This window comes from Pecten maximus, chromosome 6, assembly GCF_902652985.1.
Source record: "Pecten maximus chromosome 6, xPecMax1.1, whole genome shotgun sequence".
In the NCBI taxonomy this organism is placed as follows: Eukaryota; Metazoa; Mollusca; class Bivalvia; order Pectinida; family Pectinidae; genus Pecten; species Pecten maximus.
This window is the reverse complement of record NC_047020.1, coordinates 21,632,696-21,659,851: the sequence shown is the minus strand read 5'-3', so window position 1 is coordinate 21,659,851 and position 27,156 is coordinate 21,632,696. Positions and strand designations below refer to the sequence as shown.

At 38.0% G+C, this 27,156-nt stretch overlaps 1 protein-coding gene across 2 annotated transcripts in view; it reads left to right on the top strand.

Annotated features, from left to right (window-relative positions):
• Positions 1-27,156, top strand: part of LOC117329227 (rho GTPase-activating protein 6-like) — a 60,257-nt gene that overhangs the window by 10,508 nt on the left and 22,593 nt on the right. Inside the window, exon 2 of one of the 2 annotated variants that reach the window (XM_033887062.1) lies at positions 11,826-11,935. In XM_033887062.1, the coding sequence (XP_033742953.1) occupies positions 11,826-11,935 (110 nt within the window). Of the gene's footprint in view, positions 1-10,359; positions 11,936-27,156 lie in introns of those variants that run through there. The other variant, XM_033887061.1, reaches the window with a different exon arrangement.

The window sequence follows — 27,156 nt, the reverse complement described above, 5'->3', positions numbered from 1 at the left end:
TTGTAGTAGCTAGTGGCTACCTCCGTAAGAAACAATAGGGTAATAGGTAAGGATCGAGCCACGTATCTCGTTTCATTAACGACAGTTATAATGATCCTATGCTCTACCGACTGAGCTATCGCAGCTCTCAGAGATCCTTAAGGTGATAATCCCGGCTAAATTTCTGGGTCGATTTCATTAAAAATTGATACATGTGATAATGTATTTACCCACTGAAATCTGTGTTGAGATGTTGGTATATATAATGATCTGTATACCCCGTTTTCATGAGATCGTTGCAATGGAGGTCTTTGTCTGGGAAATAATCTTGTCCGTGGAAATATGCATTATTTCCTCTGTATGGGTGGTGACATACAAACTTCTGTATGGGTGGTGACATACAAACTTCTGTATGGGTGGTGACATACAAACTTCGGTTGTCATAGTTACTGGAATGGAATCACCTGGTTGCTCAAACATGCTTTGATTTTCGTTAGATATTGTTTTGTAAATCTAAATATTGGTAAAACCACACAGTGTTGTATGTTAGGAGTTTGTTGCAGTCTGGGTGTATTTGGCTTGGTGGCATTTACACCTATCACCCTACAACGTCCAAACTTACCACAGGAAAGTCCGCGTCTAGAATGTGACGAATGTCTCCGTAAACGCGAATTACGTACAATACATTATCACGCGGCGACATTTTAGAAAGAAGTGTCCCCAAATGTAATCATAGAAACACAGGATATGAAAATGTTGTGTTGTAGTACAAAACAAACAAACACATATTTTTATTTTCATCTCCCGCGCGTGGTGACAGCGATAGACAGGAATGAGAGTTACCTCTCTTCGTGCCTGTCCCCATCGCGTCAGCTTTTATGATGTCTTGGCAAGATTTTCATTGCCTGAATTAATATTCAAAATGACTCAAAATCAGCTATGTAGTTCTATTTAACAGTATGTGATATAATAAAATCATATTTGTCAAGAGTGTAATGGTTTAGTAAAGGTATAACGCTTTGCTTTCATTACGACTTCGGTCTAATTCTCAAACAAAATAAGGACGTGAGTCATAAAGGGAGGGTGTCCTATAGTCTGATTGAGGTTTAGGGGTCGAGGAGAAGGGTCCCAGAATATCACAAAGCTGTAACATTTAATGTAAATGAACACCAAACGATGAAGACTTTTCAATCACGTAAATGAAGTGCCATTAATTTTGATAGAAAATATGTTCTATCTATTTTGATAGAGAATAAGTTGATACGAAATATTCAATTATTTTGTTTAGGATTTAAATGCATCATTCCAGGGAAAATCACATACCGTGATAAAATAAAGTGAGAAATAAATACATGCACTTAGAATTGATGGAAATACCGAAACGAAAGGACGAACACCACGACCCCCTCTGTCCCCGCGATATACTAACGGGTGTATTTTGGTACGGTTTTCTATTGTTACAACACAATCGTTCTCCTGCGTCGAGTTGAGTATAATTGCAGATCTATAAAGTCGATGTTTCGCAGAATTATATACCGACAGCATAGATAGTTCTGGCCTAACGCCATCTAGGGGTCCTTAGACTCCTCTGTTACTCGCTAACCTCAATTCCCGAATTCCTTTGAGACGATATACATCGCGTACCTGCAGTTTGTGTACTCCCTCAGTGGATTGGTCCACTGCCCCAGTTTTCGTCTGCTAGTTCAGAAATTAGATGTTTTTGGAGATAGACGTTGGCAGATAAGGTTTATGATGAGAAATTGTAAGTTCGGTTTTGTTTTTTGGTCGTTTTCTCCTTAGCGAAAATCGGTGAAGACTAGGTGATGATCGGTCTGATAGTATATGTTGTGTTTACTTCCAGAAATGGAGGAACCGACTCATTATAAAACGATGAAAAATACAATGTGCTTAACGAAGTATCTCAATCCGACACCAGAAACACTAGTCAACTATGATGATTAATAGCGAAGACATGAAAAGCACGTGTTACATAGTATAGCAGTGTCAATCAATCAGGGACGTTCTGTTTCATTACTCGGTTAACTACTTATGTAAAAATAGAAAATCGTCAAATACTAGGAATATTTGACGCTGGAAGAGATGTTACCAAAACGTATTCATATAACGGTGTGGACGAATTCAAAACCCTGTACATCACAACAAGATTTACGATGATAGACATTTCAGTCAAACATGTAATAACACCGAGGGAGGTAACCGGGTTTATTAACCCAGTCAGTGTGTTGGTAATAACCGAAACAGATGTCATATTCCCAACTGTAAATTGTGTATGTACAGCTTACTTTTCTTCAAGTAAATACTTATTTTGTTTTCTTTACTTTTCCTGATACAAAATATAAAATAATAAGAATTTTGTAATTTCTTAAAACTTAGTTCCGATTATTTTTGTAAAGTATTTATAACATTTTGTATTATTTTGCATGCTTTGGGTTAGATATATAAGGCATTATTCTTAGGTGATTATGGTCGCTGTTTTGTCTCTATAAATGTCTCACATTTAAAAAGAATTAGTATCGACTATGTTCAAAGTTCAACTGGATTTTATGCCGCCTTGATTTATAAAATTAGCAATGTAAGTCCTTCAATGACGTCACTTTGAATGCATTGACAATAAATCAAACAGCAAAATTGAAAACTAACGGTCGTGAGAAAAAAAAATCTTACTGTGATTTGATAAAGAAGATATTGAATATGATTTCATTTCATGAGATTTATAGCACTCGACTCCCAGCTTACGTTGTCAAAAATTCGATTCCAGAAATACAAAGACTGTGTAAAGATTACAAAGCTTTATCCTCTCCATACGGTTTTCTATAGATAATGACATTTTAAGTTCTTCAAATACGATATCAATCAAAATAAATCACGAAAACTTTGAACCTATTATAACAAATTTAAAAATGAATATGCTCTTTTTTCCCAGCCCTATTCCGCTTCGTCTGATCCTACCGTCAATATTCTCAGTAATTTTAGTTCTTACCTGTACATAAGTGATGTGTTAATGACTTGTAGTATTTCACAATGTCCCTAATTACGGTTGGTACATTGACATACTGACGATTTAGACAGTTGAACAAAGCCGTTAGATCGTCTGTCCATTGTCGGGCTCTTCTTCCCATTGTACGACAAAGTGTTTTTGAGTGCGTTCACTTTTTAAACTGTCGTATTTACAGAATTGGACCCCCTGGGGTACAAAGTCAAATTGCGTGTGTACAGATCACCAAGTTATCGGGACAATCCTGTGACCTTGCGGAACAACACATTACATAGCTTTAACGATACCTCACACACGGCTAATTTAACTGAAGGTCCTAATGACGGTATTCCGGGTATTCGTGTATTTAAATCAAGCATATGCCCGAGATCACTGGACACACGCATTCTGCTTTATATGGGAATCGTCTGAGAAATTATCTTCACAAAACTCGCTGACAAAGAGCCATCAAACTAGCTAGATAAAAATATACACTCAATTAAAAACAGACCCCCAATGTTAGGTACACATGTGCTTACTGTGTGATTGGCGGGTCCGAGGCGAGTGTCCCCGGGAAAACGTATGTACTGCTGAAAAAAATACATATATACTGTTTCATATAAGCTGCCTTTTTCATTTGTATTTACCTGAGATCTACCTGTGTATTTATTGATCATTTTCTTGTATTTTGTTTAGAGATTACCCTATAGACTCTCTTCATTTTGTTGGTCGGTTGGTTGGAAGTTTAGACGTCTCCTATTGTCACTGCCGAGGGCTGCGTAGTTTTTTGTAGTTTTTATTTCATCCAAATGCAAAACAAGCATATAGGGAACAGTACAAACATTTTCATAATTATCATGACATAGACAAGCATAAGATGGCGGAGGACAATATTACCATCAATACTACTGTAATGAGATGTACAAGACATGTTGTAACTACATTGTGTTATCAATATACACTGTAAACTCACCAGTTTCAACTTATTGAATTAATATGACAAAACCGTGACGTCATAAATAGTAACGATACGTCATAACGGATGACGTCATACTATATAAAAAGCTACAGAAGCAACAGTGACACTGATGAAAAATGATGAATCAATAATAGCAACAAACTAAGATCAATTTAATTACTTGCAAGCAGGGCTTTTCTTTTCGCTGTAGCACGAAACAAATACTTACCCAACATATTCAAAATTTTAACACTTTTACTCGAGAATAATTCAATATACTTATACACACTTTGTCGACAATAAAAATACTTTTTGATGTATGTCGCCCTTAATTCGGAATATGCCGGACAGAGAAGTACAAAATGCACTTTATCCTCTACGTCATTTTTATCACAGACAGTACAAATCCTCTGATTTCTAGGGATGTTATTATAACACGTGACGGGGCCGATGGTCGGTTCCGCCAGGGCCTGCATCTCCCCCATCATCTTATCCCATATCCACCCGGTACATCAACATGACCGCACAGCCCCCTGGGTCGGACATGAGTACGGCTAAGCGGTCCTAGTAGTGACCACGTAAACACTTCACGACCCAGACTGTGCTCAGAGCTAACACACTATTAAAAAGTACTAGGAAACAGGACCACGTGTTTCGGAGGTATCCGTCTTCTGTTTCAGCGCAGATATTCGCCATGTAAGTCTATGTCAGTCAGTAATAATTACATGATCTCAAAGTGAGAACTGGGGTAGTAATAGAGATATCACAACCACAAGCTTCATTTCCTAAACCCTTCTTAATTTAAGTTTTTCGTCAAGGGTCGATTACCTATTTATCATGCTACCTTGAAATAGAAAATACCTGTCAATTGTTTTGCTAATCTCTTTAAAAAGCTATAATCTGTCCAGAGCGGACACAATCCGTTCTCATAGGACCGCATCCTGTTACTAACTGAGTGGACAAAAGTATGGCCGATAAGATAGTCTGTCATCAACAGTACAGTTTATCCTGATTATTGTCGTGTTCTTGTTTTCAACAGAAATGATTCAAAATAGTATTTAGTAGTGGCCATACATTGGCCTCCCTTGGAACAGAAGCTTTTGTAAGAAGAAAAATAATGTCTTGTTCCCATTCCCTATGACGTGAGAGTGAATGAATTTCATTAGAAGAAACAGTTTTGAGAAACGCATGCTCGAGGTTGATTTTTGAATGATTCATACTATTAATTCTACTTCGGAAGTACAACCCAATGCGGTATTTGGAGTGTGAAATGTTTGTTCGGAAAATACATTGTGCTTATCATATGATCAAAGTATTTGTGGAATTTGTTTAAGATTAGCATAGATTGATAGGGGATAGTTTAGATGTGCACGTATAGAAGTCGATATATATACAACATAGTATTGGTCCTGAAGAACTCCGCTTTAATAAACTTATGAATTAATATATCTTTTTCATAAATGGCAATTCGGTCATGGTTCCTTGATGATAATATATTTGAAACTATCACGTGTTCACCAGAAGGACAATTAATGTTTCTTTCTTTTTCTAAATAAGGGAGATAACTCTTGACACATATACCAGAAATGAAAATGGCGGTACTAGATAGGGTAGTGATATACACCCTTAATGAAACAACATACTGTATACAGGATAGTGGTTAAAGACTCTATGTGGAGGACTCAGTGATATCAGATCAGGTGTGGTATAACTTTTAAAAGTATGTTAAAATATATGTACTTGATGTGTGTATTCAGTAGTAGCCATACATTAGTATAATATTAAAGTTAGCACAAACAATTTCTCAATTCCATCCGTTAATGACATGATTTTTACGCCCATTTAGTGATAACCCAGTTATAGGATCAGCATTGTGAACTAGAGGCAATGTTGTATATGTGTCTCAAACAGTATCCGAGCTAAAAAGGGGACAGTTTCAGCGGGAGCCTTTTAACAGATTCTAAACCTGACTGACGAGAAGTTCTATCAATCCGTTGTATCCATTATCACGTCTATAATTTTACATTTCAGAAAAATGCAAGTGTCCTGTTATCTCGATAGTATGTAATTGGAAATTGTTAAAGATATCCCTGTTTTAAATTTGTCATTGTGGCGCCTGTTTAAATCTCTTCAAAGGAATATCAAACTGTTAAGTTTAATTATGTTATAAGTTCAAATTTTCTAATTAGTTCCCAATGTCAGTTTATAATGCCAATATAACAAGAAAGGTCAATGTCACTTTAAAATGTCAAGGTCATTTCACAACAATCTGCATTAGAAGCATACTTACTCGCACCGAGACGTTGGTTGTATTACGTCTCTGACTTACATAAGTCTGTGCACGTGCATCGTGTGTTGAAATGCCAACGAACACGGCATAAGGTCAAATGTCACCACTGTCTGGAGGTGAAGACAAGTGTGAGATGTAACTACACCACGCGCTCATGTACGTGCATGGTACCGCTCGCGCACCCAGCCACCCACAGGGGCGTACAGTTTGCGGTAGTCTAGTCAGTGCCCGGCTTGAGCAGGCAGTGTAGAGCAATCAGACAACTATCAGTAATGTTGAAAATGCTGAACGTCTCCAATAAATGTTCCTTTTGTGTATATATAACCTCCTTTCGTGTAAGGGACTTGCAACACTGGATTATCATAAATATGCACAGAACGGCAGAGTGCGCATGCTCAGATTCTCAAAGGTAGAATACCTACAAGAAGAAATGAATAAACTTATATACGTGTGGGGGAGACAAAGCTAAGGTATATCATCATGATTTCGTCTGTCGTTGTAAAATGTGAAATGGTTACCTTAATTAACTGTATCTATATGTTTAAGGTTATGTTAATGAAGACATAATACCTGTGATTGTAGGTCAGTCACATAGAAACATTGGATTCTAGTAAACTCCTCTAGAACCCTGTGATTAGAGTTATCTCCCCTTCGGCCATTAATTAGTATTATCTAAATTCCAACGAAAACTGCCAAGCCAAGAATTGTTATATCGCTTTCAAACCATCGACAATTATTAGTATTAATGCATAATTTGATGCAACGATAATTCCATATGTTAAATAACAATAAGTCCTCGATGGGTTTAGGGTTCTTAGGAGGGATAACTGCGAGTTATGTGTTACAGTTTTTGTGTACATGTAGCATTACTTCTTTAAACACCGTTAAGAAAGCACTGTAAGAGCGTTATAAGTATAGGCCATCCCTGTAGGATACCACCAGTGAGATGTGTAACGTGTTGTAAATGATGAGTTGTGAGATAGCCCTTGGGGTATAGATCTGATCAGACCGGTGTCCATCTGTAGTGGTCAAGGTGAATTAGGACGTTATCGTGTAATCGCAACAGGTGCGCTAATTTTAGTACACCTTACGCAAGAATGGACACAAACACACTAGAATTATCTCCCCTTGTAGTCATAAACATCATAAGAGTGTATACGTGGGTGTGTGATGTTTATGGCTCCGTACAACTAAGATTACGTATAGGAGAGCTTTATTTTCGGTCCCAGAAATAACCTCTCCACTGAGTTAATCGGTAAACAATTACAAGCTTCAATAGGGCAATGACGTACAGGAAATCATTGACCATAGTAAAACTGTTTATGTTACTTACAAGTTTGAAAATATTTTCAATATTTAAACCAAATATTTCTCCTTCTCTTTGTTTTGAAACCATATACAATGTACTGTATATATGTATTGAAATTTCACCATTCCAAAATCTGAACAGGCCGTACCACTTGAGCTTAGTTCTTTCCCGATCCAATGTAATATAGATATATTTGTAAGATTTCTTAAAATAATCGGAATTAATTGTTACTAATTAGCTACGTTAAGCGCGGCAAGAGATCTCAATATTATAGGCACGGTACTCGGACTACTATCGGTTTATTGGGCAATGGCAGCACAGACTCAATGTACACAAAGTTAATGTTTATGAAAGTTTTATCATCCCAATTAGTTCCGTGTGATAACGATTCAATTAAACATCTAGTTCAATTTCATCTCTATTTGTCGTAAGCTGAGGACATCCATCTCCATACTTCCAGTATATCTACAGGTTGATAATTCTCTAGCTATGCGTCCGAAACCCAGTTACATTGTTTTCTGCGTAACCGTATGATAACGTCCAAGCGTCATTTGTGTTTTTGTTTTCCGGATTCCTCTGAAGTAGTTACCAACAGGAGGGTTAAGATTGTGTAAGTCCACGTCACAATGAACTATCTATCTAGTGTTTAACAATACACGATGACTCTCTATCCGTCTCTACTGATATCATAGACCACTGTTCTGGTTTGGTTTTGATATGTGTTTTGATATGTGTTTTGATATGTGTTTTGCTGGGTTTGTTGCTATGTGAGCAGCTGTGGTCATTTTAAGGCGGGGTCTCTTTGTAGTAGTTGGTGACTATCTCACTGAACGACACGCGGGGGATCTGTCACGTGCAATTCAGAGCAATAAGATTAAAGTGTCATTGACCGGTCCGTTTCTCAGCTTCCCGAGAAATACAAACCGCGACACGGGTAGGGAGTGACTTCCTGTCAGTGACGACTACGTTCGTGATATAGCAATATTTTCGTCTCGGAAATTCCTTAGATCATAGTAATATAAAAGTCTCTGATTAAATCACAGACCTTTTAAAACCAGGCACAGTATCATGATAAACTCAGACATGTAAGCTACTATATCTGATAGGATATATATTCGTAACCTAATGATATACTAACGACTTACATTATCTATATTTCTGACAATTAATATCTTATATATATTATATGTCTATTTAAGAGAAGAAGAACATGTTAGTCTTATATACATCCCCGATCTATTCTGGGGTATACTCATTCACGTTATGACAGTTACCACGTGGTAGTGATGCGTTGGGTGTGATTTTAACGGTCTAGTGTTGTTTACAATGGTCAAACTCTTGTTTACATATCGATAATAATGTCCAAGGTACCGGTATTTGGCCGCTGTCCACCCGAGGGCTAGCTCTGTTCGGACCCGATTTACTTGTGTTTTATGACTGGTATTATTAGCCCGGCGGCATTGATACACCCTTGCCCCTACAGCTTAACAAAGAAAAAGACGAAATTTAATTGTTTTCAAACTTGACTTAAAAACAGGAGTATAAAAAAAAATTTTTTTCTTCTAGAATTGTTTTGAATACAATTAGCCAGGTATGCGCATTCTATTGTTGTCTTCGGAAACAACAATGGGTAGAATTTATGTTATTTATCCATCAAGCACCGCAAAAACAACTTTTAATATCATTAGGAAGGTATTTGAGTTATAGTTTATAATCCCCCAACTCACAAAAATACCAGGCCCCGTACTTACCATGCTTATAAATACCTAATTAGTGTTAGAGGTCCCTCAGGGGATATTACACGTTTTATGTGACAGGATAAAAAGTCTGGTTATTAGTGTTAAATGTCCCGGCGATAAGTAGTTTAATATAAAAGGTATATGTGTGGTTTATGACGTAATTTTAATCATGAAACTTTAATGAAATAATGTAATAAGTGTAATATAAAACTATGTTGAAAATGGATATAAAATTAATGTTTACTTACTAGTACGAATGAAAGGTCATTTGTCTTGTCTATTTCAAAACATGTTTTATAAATATTAACAAGCCTGCGTGTTTATCAATGAAATCCATTTTATAATTGAATTGTAAGGCAGAGACTCCGATGCTGCAGATACTCCCTGAAATAACACACTGTAGTAGATGTTTATTCCCAACATTTATCAAAAATCAGAAACGCGCTTCAGTCAGTATTTTGTTGAATGGACAAGAGGTAACACGGAAAGTAGGTAAACTTTAGTCCAGGAATAAAATCGATGTTCTCGTCTTGTTCTGCTCTGTCCCATTTTCTGTTGTCAAATAAGAGACCATTTTACTTTACACAGTGTTTCATAATGCCCCTTTCTTTACTTTAAACCTTTGACGAATAAATTCGATAAAAAAAAAAGCCTGAACATTAATGAATAAACTCAAAGACGTGTTATCGCCGATAAAAGCATTATGTATATCAATATATTTCGGAACTTCTACAAGTCTAGTATGTTATCAAACCGGAAACGTGTACCACTAAACAATAGATATCGTGTACCGTTGTGTGTCGGCGAGTTGAGTGAATATGGACAGATTACTCAGAATGTAATGTAAGTAATGGTTTACTTACAACGCACAGGTAACAGCATACTTACCTGACACTGATTGCTAGGCAGATTTCACTCACAGGTAATATGGCAACCCCTCTGTGGGCCTCATTGTAACGAATACACTTCATTACTCCAGTTTATGGCGTTCACGGTCCAGTGGAGACCAATGAAAACGTCGTTTCGCAGGGTCTATGTTGAGACCACGCCCCCTCGCGTAGAGTCACTGTAGTGGCGATAGTGGGTGACAGTCGCTTTAATGTGTTAGAAAGTTTTCTCCATACAAGTTTGTAGACAACTTTGTCACTCCGCGAAAGGGATTTAAACACAACATTGCATTTTCCCAGGAATATACAATTTATTGTTATCAATAAATAGAATTTATTGAATTTTTTTCACCTGGATATCATTCTTACCTGTGGATGTGCCGTGTATACCTGTGTATATCAGATAGATACACTTATCACCTATACCTATATATCTGTATGTTTACGTTTCGTGTGTCGTGACCTGGAAAACACAGTCATGCAGAGAAGAAAACTGTGCTTCTCTACTCGTGGTCGAAATACTCGATTTGTGTGTTAGTACTAGGACGGGCCGGGAGAGGGACATCCCGTACAAAACGTGTGTGTTCTGTGTCCACTCAAAACTACGGAATTTGGTACAGGATTATCTAACTACAAGGAGACGGATTATTTAGAGTTTTCCGTGACTTGATGTCCGGTATAGTTCTATAATGACCGTACACGGACAGCGGTCAAGTTCTTCGGAAGCGCATACGCCATCAGCATTTACAACATGCAGCTCTCCCAATGGATTCGAGGTTAATCCAGTCGTTTTCCCTGTTGCTAAGATGAATCGCTCCTGGAACGGACTCGTGTTTCAGGTATCACCTCTACCAAACGGTGGAGTTCCAAACGGGTATGTATCTGTTGGGGAAACTCAAAAACGGAATATACCCAGGAGTATTTCCGACCCATCTGAGAATGGTCGGAAACATCCCATGTTAGATATCTCCAGGAATTGTTCAACATTGAGCCGATCACCTCTTACGAATGGAATTCGAAAAGAATTACCTAGGAGTATTTCATACCAGGAAAATTATCATGGAAATGTTCCGATTCCGGATATTTCCAGGAACTCACCAAGTTTAAGTAACTCTTATTCCTCGGGTCATTATCACTCACAGTCAGGATTAAACGACTCCGGGAGTCTCAACTCGTCCAGGTACCTGGAAAGTGAAGAAGAACCGGAGTATGTAACTTTGGACAACAGTTATGTGTTCCCGTCGAGAGTGTCACAGAGTCCTTCAACATCCCCTTCCAAGCACAACCTCAATTTTCGGAGAAATCAACTTAACGGGTCCGGACGTTCAGAAAATATCCGGATTATAAACAACCATATAGCAGCAGAACGTGACCGGATGGTTGGGATCCAATTAAAAGAGAAACAGAAAGCTCGAAACAGCTTAAAGAGAATCGCGGAAAATATTGGTGCAGCTTTGACGCCAAGAGGAGGGTCAAAGCTTGTAAAAGATGAAGATTCCGGGTTGACGATGGGGAGAGCACGGAGTAAATCTGTGGGGGACCTCAGGGAATACAATCATCGTAATGATGATGATCTGGGAGAATACTCTTGTTGCTATAGTGACGATGATGATGGTGACGATTTTGGATTTCTTAGTTACCCTTTTGCTTCTTCCTCTCTTTCCTTAGCTATGAGCAAGAACAAATCGCATTCCCAAACGCACGCGATTCTACCCAAGAAATGGCGGAGTAAAACCAAACCTCTCCCAGGGGTAGCGACGTGTATGTGGAGCCCACAGGTAAGTAAATGTTTCATTAAATCTTATTAATTACAATGTTAATTAAATTGTCACATCAGTTTATCATGTTGTCTGACACTATGACGTCATAGGTAAGTTATTGAAATCCTGTTTAGCTTTGGCATAAATTAACAGGAACATTAATCAAGATTATTTCCAAAAAATGTTTCAAATGTGAATAAAGTAATTGGCTCCGCACAAGTATAGAAACCACAAAATACATTTTGATGTGGTTAAGAGTATATTAAGACGTAACAACTATGTTTAAAACTGTATGTTGACTACAGGCACAGACGTATATAATTTATACTGCTCTGAATTTGAATAACTGGGGCCGGAAGAGAACTGCAACATTATACAAATATATGCATGCTAAATATGCTAGACGTCGCGGAGTGACAGACGGATCTGCACTGTCAACTTCTATGCATTTCTTGGACAGACATGTGTGAATTAATGAGAAATTTTGCTTATAATTATGACACGCCTATATACTTTATACAAGGTTTCATTTTATTTCCTTGATGGCGTTTTACAAGCAAGGTACACACATGTATATATTATATGTATATGATAAATTTTATACCGTTTATGTAAACGATGAGTTCTTTGACACTTCCATATCCACAACACATTGATGGCATTAAAGTACAATTTACTAAATCATAAAAGTTCAAAATTAAAGAGAGTCGGACTTTTCGTGGGCACCAGTTAGGACTAGGTAGGATAGGTAGATTTGTATCGCCCGTACCCCGGGGGCTGACAGTTTAAATCACTCAACTGTAGAGACCCTCGTCCTGTTTATCTCACCCACACAGGTGTATGAGCGTCACACCTGTTTGTAAGTAAACAGATAAGTATGTCGTTGTAAAAATAAACATTCCGGTTAGTTGTTTGAAACAGTGACAACAATATCTCGTTAAGAATGCTGACTGCCCGTAATGAAACTGAGGACTCAAGCTCACATGACACAAAATTCATTTAAAGATTGTATTATATGTATGTACCGGTTTATACAACAACAGTGTTCTGTTGTTACTGATAATTCGATTTTACATGTCATACAAACTAGATGTAGGACAATGACATTTTTGATACATTATCACTTAGAGATAAATATTTGCGGGAGGCAGATTTCACCTGATATGGATTTATTCGGATACGACATCTGAGATAAAACACTTCCCCGGTGAAGGTTAACCACACTTCACTTTACCTGTAAAATAGGCTGTTTCCATCGTTACAAATTAGATTTATGGCTATACGTTTAGCACGTACTGACATCGATCTTAAGAAAATAACAAGCAATATACTGTTCACCAAAGGAATGCCAATGCATCTCTGAAGTTCAGGAGATATGAACCTCGGAGGAAACACCCCTTATACACACTCACACTTCGTTGAAGACACCCCTTAAAATAATAGCTGCGTATGCTCGGGAGAAATATTATACTAGATGCACGCGAACAATTTCCTGTGTTTCTGACATCGATACTTCTAAAATCATATTCCAAACAAAATCTGTTTCCGGATAAAGTTTATCGGTCGATTAATGGCAGGATAAAATGTGGGTTATTTATGGTGCCTGCAACAGCTTTAGTGACATATGCTATTAACAGGACCTAGTTCAGGGGTCGTGTGCATTTCATGTAGAAGAGATTACAATCGTATCGGATCAGCCGCCGATCGACTGACTTTAGCATACCGCCTATCTCTCTATATCACGTTCACTGTGATTCGCCAGAACAGAGAACTGCGCAAAAAATAAATATCAGGCCCTTTGAAATCGGTATTTAATTTTCTAAAAATGCACTTATTAGCATGGATGATATATCGTTTTATCGGGAATTGTTCAGATCAGTAGGCTTAGAGATCTGATTATCAGCCAGTGCCCATTAATCAACATCGGAGGCCATCTCCCGAAGCCACGTGACTTTCAGACCCCTGTATGGCACACGGCTTGGAATTTAAAGATTCCCAATGAGTAATACTACGATACTATACTGTAAACACGATAAAGACTTATGTAAGAGTTCACCTGAAATCAGTGTCAGATTTGGAATTTTCTTTGACTTAGTTTATCAGTTAGAATCTTTTCACCAGCTGTACGGGATCGCTTATTAATACAGATAAGCATTCGCCAGAGTAGAATGTATCTATGTAGCGGTTTTCATTTGATTTCCTTGTATCTATCATTTTATCGTCGTACAAACAATGTTATCGGGAACTATTTACCTATTCACGTACGGTATTGACTTCTTATCGACCCGATATCCACCCGAACATTCTACTCCGCCTTCATGCGAGATGACGTCACATCCTGCCAGACGGTCGTGATATAACGTTACTATTGGGCGCCCGGAGACGTGTCGCGCGACACGCCACATTGCCTTACAATCTCTACATACCCTGATATGTCCGATATACTCGCCACATGTACGATGTTGTCCACCCTAGTAGGAAGCCATTTACTGATACACACTGTACATTACATAGAATCAACGCAAACACTAAGGGGCGACTACTCCGGTTAGTAGAAGGGGGGCGTGGGAACCAAGGCTTTGCTGAAAGAGTGTGACACGATATAAATAAGTAATGTGAAGTAAGTGGGTGTTAATGTGAGATTTTAACGCGCACCAAATTGATGATGTAACAAAAAATGGCGGCCCTGCGTTCCGTGTCCGTCAAACACTATCATGTACATGTTTAAGAACCGTGTAAAATTCGCTTTCCCTATAATGTATGGACCGTTATAGGTGCTTTAACAAGATCACCAAATATTTACCCAAATATACACAATAGCGCACGAGAGAAAAAACATCTGGTCATGACGACATTGATTGGAGTAACTGGGTTTAGGGGTTAAGGGTCATAGTTCCTGACCACTATGTTTACATAGTGTATAGTACCGTTGGGTTTCTCCCGGTATTTAGAGCAATCAGAACGTCTTCTGATGATACATTTCTTTTGGTAATGATTAATGAGAGTACTCGGGAATCTTATCAATAACCACAACATGACAGTTTGACAATAAGACGCTGTACCCTATGATACGAAATGTTTAAATATACATATGTGGTCGCGGTTACCGTATCTAGCGGTCTGATATGCCATTTTATTAAACTCGAAATAGTTGTACCAGTGTTGTTGTGGTTTGATGGGGACATTATGGGACGAAACACCTTCGGTTAATCTACATTTGTCGATACTCCAGCGTTCCCATGCTATCCAGATGATACGATGATCACTCAGTATATACACTAAGACTATTTCTGTAAATCAAGGGGTTTTACCTACAGCGAAGAATCTGGGCGTCCCGACAGTCGCGAACCATATTGTTTACAATTCCAATACTTTTGGTACATGTAGGAATCATTTGCAGGCTTCTCGGTGTATTTTGAGATACACAATCGGTGTATGAGAACCTTGCACTGGTCACCTACCTGTAAATTACCCGTAATTACCTGTTAATTAACTTGACTTTTTGTTATCAGTCCACGGGTTAAGGATAGAGTTACCAGAATGTGGCATGTTTGTGAGGGGCCATGACCTGGCCGAAAGGTTAACAGACCCAGTGACTAATTTCACAAGAAAACTAAAAATTCCACACATTTTTGTTAAAACCTTATCTACACCAAAGAAGATCGCATTTCTAACACCTGGATATTTGAATACCTGTGTGATTCACGTGCGCTCCTGCTTGGGATCAAAAAAAGATATTGTGCATCCTTAATAATGATCTGAATATGTCTTAGGGACTAGCGATGTGGGGGTTACTTATTTGTATAAAACAACACGCCATTGTTATACACCTTTTGAAATTGATTTCCAACCTGTTTGGAATTCCTCAATTGTCCGGGATGGATATGTTCCGAGTTACGATTGTCCCCACGTGTTCGGGTAAGAACAAAAGGCTGTAAAGTGTCGACAAGTCGTGACAAACAGCGACTGAAATCTTTGATTTGAAACAGTTGATCCCAGGTGTTTAACACAGCGACACCGTGTGGATATGGAGGTGACAATGTCACTGGGGAAAGGTGGGTATTCGCTGTATGGTGTCGGACTGATCTGGTGTTTACCGATCTATTCTGTACCATTGACAGCGGGGTAGGGGGCAAACGGTACCCCCTACCTCCAAAAAACGGAATATTTCACAATAAAGACATGTCCTGGGACGTATATACATATGTAGGTTCCTGCATGTACGTCGAAAACACCTGTTTGTGATCACGATGATATGAGATGGCTCCTATTGAACAACTGCCCTAATAGACAAGCATCACTGAATTTATACTGACATTTTTATTAAAGTGTTTTTAAAACTTAATCAGAGCCGATCCCTAATTGACAATCCTGACTTGTCATTTCGTGTTTTAAAGGTCGCTTTTAAGTTTTAGAACTGTCAATTTTATGTTATGATCTTATTTTCATAAAAGCACTTAAAATCATTAATGTGTTATCAACTCGAAATGGACATACGAATGGCATAATACAAATATAAGTTTGTTGTGGAAATGTCACAAGGATTTAGAGTGAAAAAATATCCAGAATTGGGTGAACAAAGTAAGTTTTGTTAGCCTTCCAAACCCCACATTTCCCCTCCGAGATAATTGCTCCCCCGTCCTTTTCACGTCGTCGAGAATCTGTGGTGATGTATTTGTATATTTAAGTCTTAAGTTGCATTTCGGGGATTTGCTACCTGTATTTGTTTACCTGTTCGTTTGGCAGACTACACCCCGGACAGTCAGGTATGCCAGAACGGGTCTGTCTTTACCTAAATCTTTTCCGTGTCACAATATCGCTACCCAGCAGGGAGACAATACTTCAAAAACAAACCAACATTAAATTGTGCATTGTTTCAGCATGACATATTATTACGTCATCGATTTATGTTGTCAGTGGTAGCTTCCGGTTTTGAAACTCGCTGTATTGTGTATTTTCAGGTTGAACGTCCTTGCTACATGTTTTATATCAATTACCCTTATACACCATCGCTCACCCATCCTGACAGACTTACAATCTCCACATATAAAAGAACCAAAACGATGTCAAATGAAACTGAATATTGAACAGGATAGAAATCGCTGGTGATCGATCAATTTATTCAATGTAATCTTTATTGAAAAGCGTAGAAGCACGTTTCCGATGTCAGAAGTACTTTTGCTGATTTCTGATTTTGGTCGAGTCACTGTCCTGTGAATATATTTACCGACATTTCTGCCCGCCCTGGACGCCTACAGATAGTCTATGTATGTAATCAATGCTAACTGTGCGGACGATTCCTGCTGGTCTGTCTTAGAAACGCCACAAAATCGTCAGTATGACAATAAAAGTTGACCCATGATGGCCGTGATAGATGGCTCGACACGCTTTGTGACCCGTCCGGTCATAATATGTCACCGACAGTTACGATTGTCTTGTCCACTGCTTGTTTTCTAGCACCCATTGTAAAGTAGATCCGAATATACACGTCTATGAAAATGCCATGTTTGCCTATCACACGGTAGTTAGTACAAATCCTTACCCTTCAGAGTCGATATGTGACAGATTCATCGACATTTATGATGCCTTCGGCAATTTCCGGTAATTGTCGTTATTGGATCTGGTTCCGATAATTGCTGATTCGCGTAACGTGTGATAATTGGTATGTCCGACATAGAAACGCGACTATCATTTCCTCTAGATCTTAAGCATGGAGCGATACCTTTTGTTACATCTCAGAGAAAGGAAGAACCGCGAATAAGGATTTACTGAAAAGATTAAAGACGAATGTCCTACATTATCTTCACGGCATCTTCGTACTTCAAAATGACAGAAGGCAGAAGAAACGCTCGGAAGCAGCTCTTAATATTCAAAAAATCTCTATTGCTTACAGAAAAATAATCGACTTTTTAAATGAGCATACCATAGGCAGATTCTGCTGCGGCGGTAGTGCTGATCGATTGGAAAATTTAATTGATCAAATTTATAGATAAATGCTAATAATATATTTGTAATGTAAAATACGCATTAATTTAAAGTAGGGTATAACCTTTTTGCAATCACAAATTTAATATAAAACGTGAATTGGTATCTTTAAATTTGAAATCCGACAACCCTATTAAATGAAGGGATATAGAACACCGGTAAATTACCATTAATCCCCGGTCTGTTGATGATATGAAATCAAACACATCATATGATTCGACGTAAATAGACGAGGAGGTTCATTAGAAATATTCCATTTTACTCTGCGTAATGTTAGCTGACCAATTGACCGTAGCAAGATCACTGACCCCGAGCAAAGGTCACATGTTTCACCGGACAAAATGGCGGCGAAGTACCCCAAGGCAACGTCATTTGGCGCCCGTACCTATTTGATTGAAATTCAAACCGTGCCTTATTACCATAAACTGGCGCTTTGTGTGAGGTATAGGGATCGTCGAAATAGCCAGAATTTCTAATCGATTACGTTTTAAGAGAAAATGGCACTGCCGATGATTTAGACGAAAATAAAATGTCACCGACATTTTGTAAATGTTAGAATAGCCACACATTGGGAAAGGCTCATTAAACACGCAGAGAGTGGTATACATGTATATCAGGGCTACATATAGCGAAACTGATATTGCGTCGGAATTACATTTTAACGGCATTTCCATCACATGTTGTATCATAAATTATCAGTTCCGTTATAACAAATGTAATTTTTATTCTCAAGTTAAAACTAAGTGTTCATTAGCAGTTATTTTTCTCTAAACAAATGCGTAAGTAAAGCGATACAGTTATCTTACTAATTTGAAGGGGAAAAAAACAAGCAAACAAAAAACTCCCATATTATAAGTACAACGAGAACTGTGACATTGTAATCTGCCAGCCTACAAATCCAATGTTTACATGAAGTTTTGGGGAATAAAGTTTATCAGTAAGACCCAGATATAATATTGTTGGACGAAGGAGATGATGTGTATCGAATGGATGGTGGGTGTTTGGAACGATGATGAGACTCAAATAGATGTGGGGTCAGAGATGCAGAGGTCATGAAAACATGCAGGAATTAGCCGGAATACATGTTTATACTGTTAGCCGATGCCCTGGTAACGGGCTGTGACCCTGTATATAGTGTAAATCAGCCCCGGGACTGACTACTGTCCGGGCACGTGATTTATAGAGTGTAGGACGGTATATGGCCACTCACCGCTTGTTTTCTATTGCATCACGGTCAGTTTTAGAGTCACGAACTCGAGCCATTGTCTTGTAATCCACTAACAGTAGTCTTAATTTAAGGTAATCGCTTTGTCATGCTGCTTTCCGTTTGTACATGCTTGACCCTGTTGCATCACAGAGATGAACGAATTGGATCAAAGTTTAGATACAGTTTATCCAGAAACAAAATTTAGTAATAATAGTAAACGAATCTTTATGTTGGAACTTAGCATTAATGAGGTCGAAAAGAACATATACATTTAGTCTGTTGGTCGAGTTAGGTCTACTATGGTTTGAGACAACCAAGGTCAACCCATTCACAAGGATGGAAAGACCGTGGCGTGGAAAGACTGGCTCCTTCAGGACCGCGTACTCTAATATAGAATGGACATCACCATAGTCCCATATCTTGTTAATTCTATTCAACACGAATAGGAGATTAAGCTTTTCATAGTGAACACATCAAAAGAGAAATACGAGCTTGTGTTTACAAAGAAACGCCATACAAGAGCGTTAGGTAATTTGTTACCAGGTAAATATCGGCCCTTTAGGGGGGCCAATAAACACCCTTCACCTAGACCGGGAATTAGCCTAGCAATGGGTGTGTCCGAAACGTAATCAAACTTTATTCAAGGAAAAAAAAACTCGTGGACTTCTTTGGCATTTGTTTGGGTGTGAGAGCGAACCTCTGACATCCAGAGAGTGGTATTGTTAACGTTATTGCACCGGCGGCGCTGACGTTCACGGAACTGTGAAATAGATTCATTCATACAAGGTGGGAACCTGTGGCCTGGGGAGTCCTGGGATTACGATGAATTGATATTGTCTACTCATACGGAAAAACTCAAGGAGTCTGTGTCCCGTACTCGGGTGTTTATTGACGTAAAGGGGTCGCACATTATTTGAACAGAGTGTTGACATTTTGTAAGAGGTTATAACTAAGTTTGAGAGGACTTGTTCATTGCTAACAGGGACACATATCATTTGGTACGATGACCTACTCACGAACATGACCTTCTTACTACAAATGAACTATTGGCCCATTCTAGTGTAGACTGAAGACAAACCATTTCAAGGATAGGTATGATAAAATGAGATACCTTATGTTGTAGTTTTCTATATATTGAACTAATTGACGGGTTGACACGTTTAGAAGAAACAAACTGAAATACGGTTTCATTGGCTCAACTTAAACCTAATTTATTGTTTCAAATTCACTAAATGAAGTTTGGTTCATTGTCTCGTTTTCAATATACTCGTCTCTCAGTATTTCGCTACATAGGACTTACGTATATTGGAGTTAAAGCGTGCAGTGTTTGAGAATGTCCTTCTCAGGGTGTCACAATAAACTGGGTCGTTTGGATGTCTAATCTGATATGACACTCGTATTCCACAGATAGGTCCCTAAAATAACTTAAATTAGCTTCGTTATCAAGTTTTGAATGTGACTTTCAAACTTTTTTGCTTGAAGGACAAACGAAGGACGATACCGTCAGCTGATTAAGTATTGTAACCGATGCCAGTATGACGTTCGCAAAATATCCGTTATCATATTATAACCTTGCCGAAACGTGCATACCACAAAGGATATTATAAATTGAGATAATTGTGCAAACGAAGCTTTTTTTTTACTCCGAATACATGTATTTTGTTATATCATGGTGGAAGGTTGAATGACCTTTCTCTTAACAGGGCTGTGGTGATTTACGCCAGATAATTTCTACCAGGACCGATACAATCTTACAGTATACTGTCTACATCAATGTCAGTTAAAGTCACCTTAACTGGTAATACAATGTCCAAATAAGACTTCATACTGTCATCTTAAGCTCCCGTCGGAATCTGACATCTTGATTGTATAGTGTGTTGAAATAGAGATAATTTATGGCGGGGAGATGAGTGCATTAAGTTCATTTTGATCTGGTTCTAACTAATCGGCATTCGCCTCTGGTACGCTGGCCTAGACCGCTGACTTTATATCAAGTTTAAAAATTTGGTCTTTTGATGAGTAATATCAGTTTAAAACTAGGCTGAGTCTTTGAGAGAAATAAAATAACGCAATAAACGAAATACGTTTATATTGGCTATAAACATATTGTTGATTAACATTGCTGGTCTTCAGACAAAACCACTTCGAGTTTGACAAGACGAACTCAATCTATAATTCTATGGAATTCTCAAAAGCAAGGCACAATCCTTAAAGAAGTAACATCCGAAATTTAACCTGTGGTAACATTCCTGATACGGATAGATTCACATTGTATGTGTAATTAATAAAACGTAAATAATACATGAATGCAAGAAATTTCCAACACACGTAACACTCTTTGATTTATTGCCACGTGATCATAAACAGGAATGTCCTTTTTAACAGATGCTACAATGCAAAAGCACGACCTTTCACGCGGTCTGTGTTCTTAGTGTAATAATATCTTACCGGGGAGGTTTTAAAATTGTCGTGTTAATCGCCGGAAGTCGGTGTAAATTTCATCAACAGATGTTCATATCTGGATATCTAATAAATATTTGGAAGCCTTTTCCGCTTCTTTGATATATTTACCGTGGTATCATTTTCATTCACTGATACAATATGGAATAAAGCCTCGGTATATCTGATTGCTATCATCAAGTCGTAATGCTTTTGTGGATATCATAATATTGAAATTGATAACACAATTTAATCAACGTCATGCCGAGGTATTCTCGTGACGTCTGACAGTGACAGGCAACAAAGCATAGTGTATTCGGCCCTATGATATAAATGTTTATGATTTTAGACAGTGTAATTTAAAATGACATTGACACCAAAGACATTTATATGCCATTAATTGCCCTTCCGTCTTGCTAGGTTATAAATCTTAGACTTGTATCATTTTGCAATACATCATAAATTTAAAGAATAAAAAATGCTCATTCAAACCGATGAATACTCTTCCTCTGTCATGGCGATGCAGAGGCGCCCCCTGTCGGCTCCAAACCCAACCCTGATAAAATCGTATGCTCTAAATTTAGTTGATTTCTCTACGAAGATAAATCCGACACAAAACCAGTGTTGGCTTTCTGTCATTACAGGAGGACTGAAAAACAAGCCATTTTTAGATTAGGATCTATGTGACGTCAGAGCGCATGTAGGATATGTCGCTTATGTCACAGTTAATTAGAAGCGGAACTAAGAGACAGGTTGTTATCCAAAAACTTATCTCGCGTGCAAGAATGTTGCCGACTTCAAGGTCATATTCTCAATGGAAACCATGTATCTATTTTCTTTGTAGTAAGGGGCGTTGTGATCCCTTTCCTTGTGAACGGACATGAGTCTGTCTTAGCTCGTGTGTATTTTCTTTATGATGGTATCATATATGCAGTTTGTCCAACAATACAGCAGTGTCAATTACGTAAACTGTCTGAATACAAAAAAGAAACTACAGTGAATGATATGGAGCGAAAATAGAATAACGAGTCAGGCACTGTCCAGAGCATAAACGATACTTTCTTCATCAATACATATTTTCATTGTTCTGATGACGGGAAGGGAGGGGGTTAGTTGGGGATTGTCATTAATGACAGTCACATTCGGAATAGAACCGAGGAAGAACTTTGGTGTCCATTGACACCGAGAGTAACCATTAAACCATTATAGTGACAATGGCGTTGGTTATTGCTGTGTATACACAGACTGGCATTGCTACACTGCTGACAACATTATGGCTACAATGAGTTTATGACCAGTGTCAGTCTCGACTTCAGTTGTCGTCACTCTGCCGTAACATTTAAATGGGATTCGCCGCTGTGGCCACGTGCAGTGGTTGTCCTTATGTGATTTGGGTCACCTTGCTCCCATTCTAACTATTGACATATTGCAAACTCGCACAATGTCATGCCGGGCTGACATTAGACTTAAAATTCCTTCAAGTAGCGAGTGTTTGTTACCCCGGTTTTACAGAAAGGCAGTCTTGTGGCACTGCAGACTTTATAACCATATCTGAATACGATACCTTTACTCCATCGAACAAATGCTTTCAGAAAAAAACTTCTGCATTGACGATCATTCGCTATTATTTTTTAACTTTGTTACACGCTTTCTAGTATGATTTTACCGAGAACGCTGTTATGATAATGAGATTTGAGGGTTTTAAATTTCCCTGGGAATAACCCCACAGTTTTCCCCACGAGTAGTTTTGGCAGAAAATTGTTTTGTAATGTTGAAGTTTAACCCGATACCAGCCATGACTATTTGTAAAGATCGGTATTTGCGTTGAGAACGAAGCTCAATTAACACAGCCAAAGCAATGAATTATTCATTATATATATATAGAAAAAAAACATGTAATTTCATAATCATAGTCGACATACATATTTAAACGTGGAAACGCGAACAATATATAACCTGATTTTTTTTTAAAATTATTAAAAATATTAATAAATATTTGACATTTCAATGGGAAAATCTGACCCGAATAGGAAATAACTTCCCAGAACACAGAACTTATAAGAAAACCCGGGTATATGTGTTTCGTGACTAAGGTGGGAAAGGTTCTTTTAAATCTGAGATATCTGTTTCAAAACGTTAACACTTAAATAAGAGTCAATTTCAGCTATTAACTTTAACCGCCGGGATCTATAGTCAGTAGATAATAAATATAAGTCACGCTCAAAGTTGGGCTAAGAAGGAGAAAAGGGTACAGAGTATTTAAATAATGTTACTATTAGAATCATTGTCGGAATCATTTATTGTTACAGCTTTGTCGATTTGAATTATTATTTAGTTTTAAAACTTTATTTGAAGCTAATCGTAGATAACAAATCAGCCATCTTATAAATATATATGCCAGTCAGTTGTCTCCGATTTAATATTTGGTTTTTTTTAAGTCAGATAACCTAATGATGATATAATCAATAAACGAGTTGGAATCAATAAACGAGTTCGAAGTAATAAATGAGTCCAAATACTAAATTCTAAAAGGTAAATCACACAAAAAAAGGATATCTTACCTTCACCTTACTTTAACAGAGAACGTAAACTCCCATACCCTTTAGTTTGGACAGGTAACATAATAACTATATGTTCATCTTTGTCGAGGTTAGTCTCTATATTAAAACAGTAAGCGGGCCCATGTAGGCGGTATATACCAGTCATTATTAGCCTGATGTTTTTTTCCTATTTTTGTAATTGTAAGAGAAATAGTGTGACTGGAAAATTGAAATGGATTTTGCTTGAAATGAAACGTGTCTTCAATTTATCAAGAGATATATAATTTAGATAATGGATTTTAAATTACAAGCTGACTTCCGGAACTATGGCATGTGTGCTAGTTTGTGTGTGTTACAATTGTTTAGTTTTACACGTTTTTACGTGAAAAGTCATCGATCCTCTCTTCTGCCAGCTACACACGATCAAAGAGAATCATCCCTAGTAAATCTGGAGGAACTTGAGGTCAAACGATAAGGTCAAACACAATTTGGCGGGAAATTGGGCGTAGATATTAGGGTTAGGTGTCATAGTGAAGATGGATGTAGTTACACATTGGCCAGAATACACTGTAACAAATACACGTCAACAGGTTACGCTCGACGAGTTTTCTCGGTCAAATGACCCCCGGGTTTCCTAGGTAATGGTAGCAGTCCAGTGCTCTCGGCAGTCACGCATGCGTATTGGTATCAAAATGGCGTGTCCTCTTGAGAATGATGAACGGGACGTTGTACTTTAGTTGGCGCTAGGATGATCTGTTGATACATATCTACCTGGCGAAATAGTCTCCTTGAAATAATGACAGCTCCTCGTTAGTTAAAGTTGTACTGGGAAATCGTGTGTGAGTAACATAGTCCTCGACTCGGACAGTCATCGCCGGAACAGTAGCCATGACGACCATGTCTGACCACGTGCCGTCATACATACTTTTCTGTTTACAAATTAGCTAGTTATGTATGTACATGCGTATGAGTTAGATATATGTATGACCTACCAGGTGTCTCCTCAAAACATTTACACCTGAAGTTAGTCTCTAAGCTATGGTATTAATTGTAAGGCAGCCATACCTAGATCTCTAACATTAACGGGAAAATGCGACCCTGTCTCTGGCATCAGATGACCCCATTCGTCCATCCATCTCGATTTCTTACTTAAATAAGTATTTCAGCCCTATGGAGATGAAAACGATTGCTTCTGATTTTAACTTAATTTTACGTTCAACTTAACTCAAAACATATAATTATATTGTAATCCTATCAAACCTTTTTTTCACTTACCATAAAATACTTTTTAATGAGTGAGAACGAACGGGTTTACGCGTTACTATAATTAAATGCGGACCATTTCATACACATTTACTGTTATTATCACTGAAATACATCACCTAAAATGTTTTAGGTTAGATATTTCCAGAGGCCTTCATCAGCAATGAGGGTCATATTTTCCCATTACTATGATATGAGATGTGAAATGATCTGGAACTTGCGTGTGTGATATTGTGGGAAAAACAGCCGATCCCATTAACTTACAAACTGTACGGTGACCTTGTCTTGTAGGAGATTATAGAACCGTTACAGGTAAAAAAAACTTACAGGTAAGCAATTTAAAAATATATGTCAAGTATATTTTGAAGGTGTGATGTACGCGGAAGAGAGCGAACTAAATGAACCATCTGGACGGGAGGGGCCACTGACGTACATAAAAAATCAATGAATTTGACAGATGATAAGTAAACATCTATTAATAAGAGATATCGACAATCCTGTTATTTAACATAGGTATGCATGACGCGAATTCTGGTCGTGATTTAGGAGTGAGGTAGGAATGTACGACAACTTGGTTGATAAACTTTTTCCTAGAAACATAATGTGTACATACACTGGCCTTGATCAGTGGGTTAGTGATTGACGAGTTACATAGGTGTAAATTAAACAGGTAAGTGATATATATGAATCATAGGTATCAGACAGGGATACGTTCTCAACACGCACCGATTCGCCCCGAATTTATTCCGAATAAGGCTACTAGAAGCAGATTACTATAATAACATTGATATAATAAAATAATTGTAAATATATTAAATTCAGTACGTTTGTCTCCTGTGCGTTTGAATACATGTGAGTATTTGCCATAAAACAGGATCGTATTAAATCATCTCCGGTTGATGTTCAGTCGTACCTATGGATATAAATGTCAGTGGTTGAATTAAATGTGTCGGACGTTAACGGGGAACGTAATCTCACAGTTCTATCTACAATTGTAAGGAGCTGAGTACATCAGTAGAACGTAGGACAAACGGAAGTGAGAACCTAAAGAATAAAACAAAACCGGAAGTTTTTCCTGTTACTAGTTCAGTATGATAAAACAACAACAATCTAGGTCTACAGAAAGTTTTTAGTCTATTTAATTCACGTGCATTGACGTCATCATAACCGTGTCGTCTGTTGGAAAATGCAGTATACAGTTCCTATTTCCAAAAAGGGCTCCATTATACATAATAAAAAGTTAATCGCCCTTTTTCCAAGGCCAGTTTTTAAACCATTTTTATCCTTTTCATAACATAATGGACACTTTCTTTCTTTCGTTAGCATGCTTGTGCACGTGGTCCCATTTGTTTAGCGTCACGCAGTTGTCCAACAGGTACAACGCGATTTCCTGTAAAACATCAAACGATCAGCTCAACACACGGGTGTCAAAAACATGTTGGTTGTTTCTCACGTCCGAATTTACGGCATTACTGTGACACCTATTACGGCATTATGTACTTATTTACGGCATTAGGTACGTGTTAACAGCATGGTAGTGGTTCAATGTCATCTCCTCATTTAGTAGGTATTTATCGGTAACAGAACCGCTGGCCCCCTGGGGACCTAACGCGCTCCAACACAAGCATTCTTCCAAGTCTGATCCTTTTTATTGTTTCTTCTGTCCGTAATGTGTCTAGCAGACGACCAGGTGGTGACACAATCTCAGATTATCTCGCGACGGACGAGATTCCAGACACCCCCGGGGCCACAGGATCACTATATTTCCTGTGGTGTTTTGGAATCCCTATCCCGGCACGAGTGTT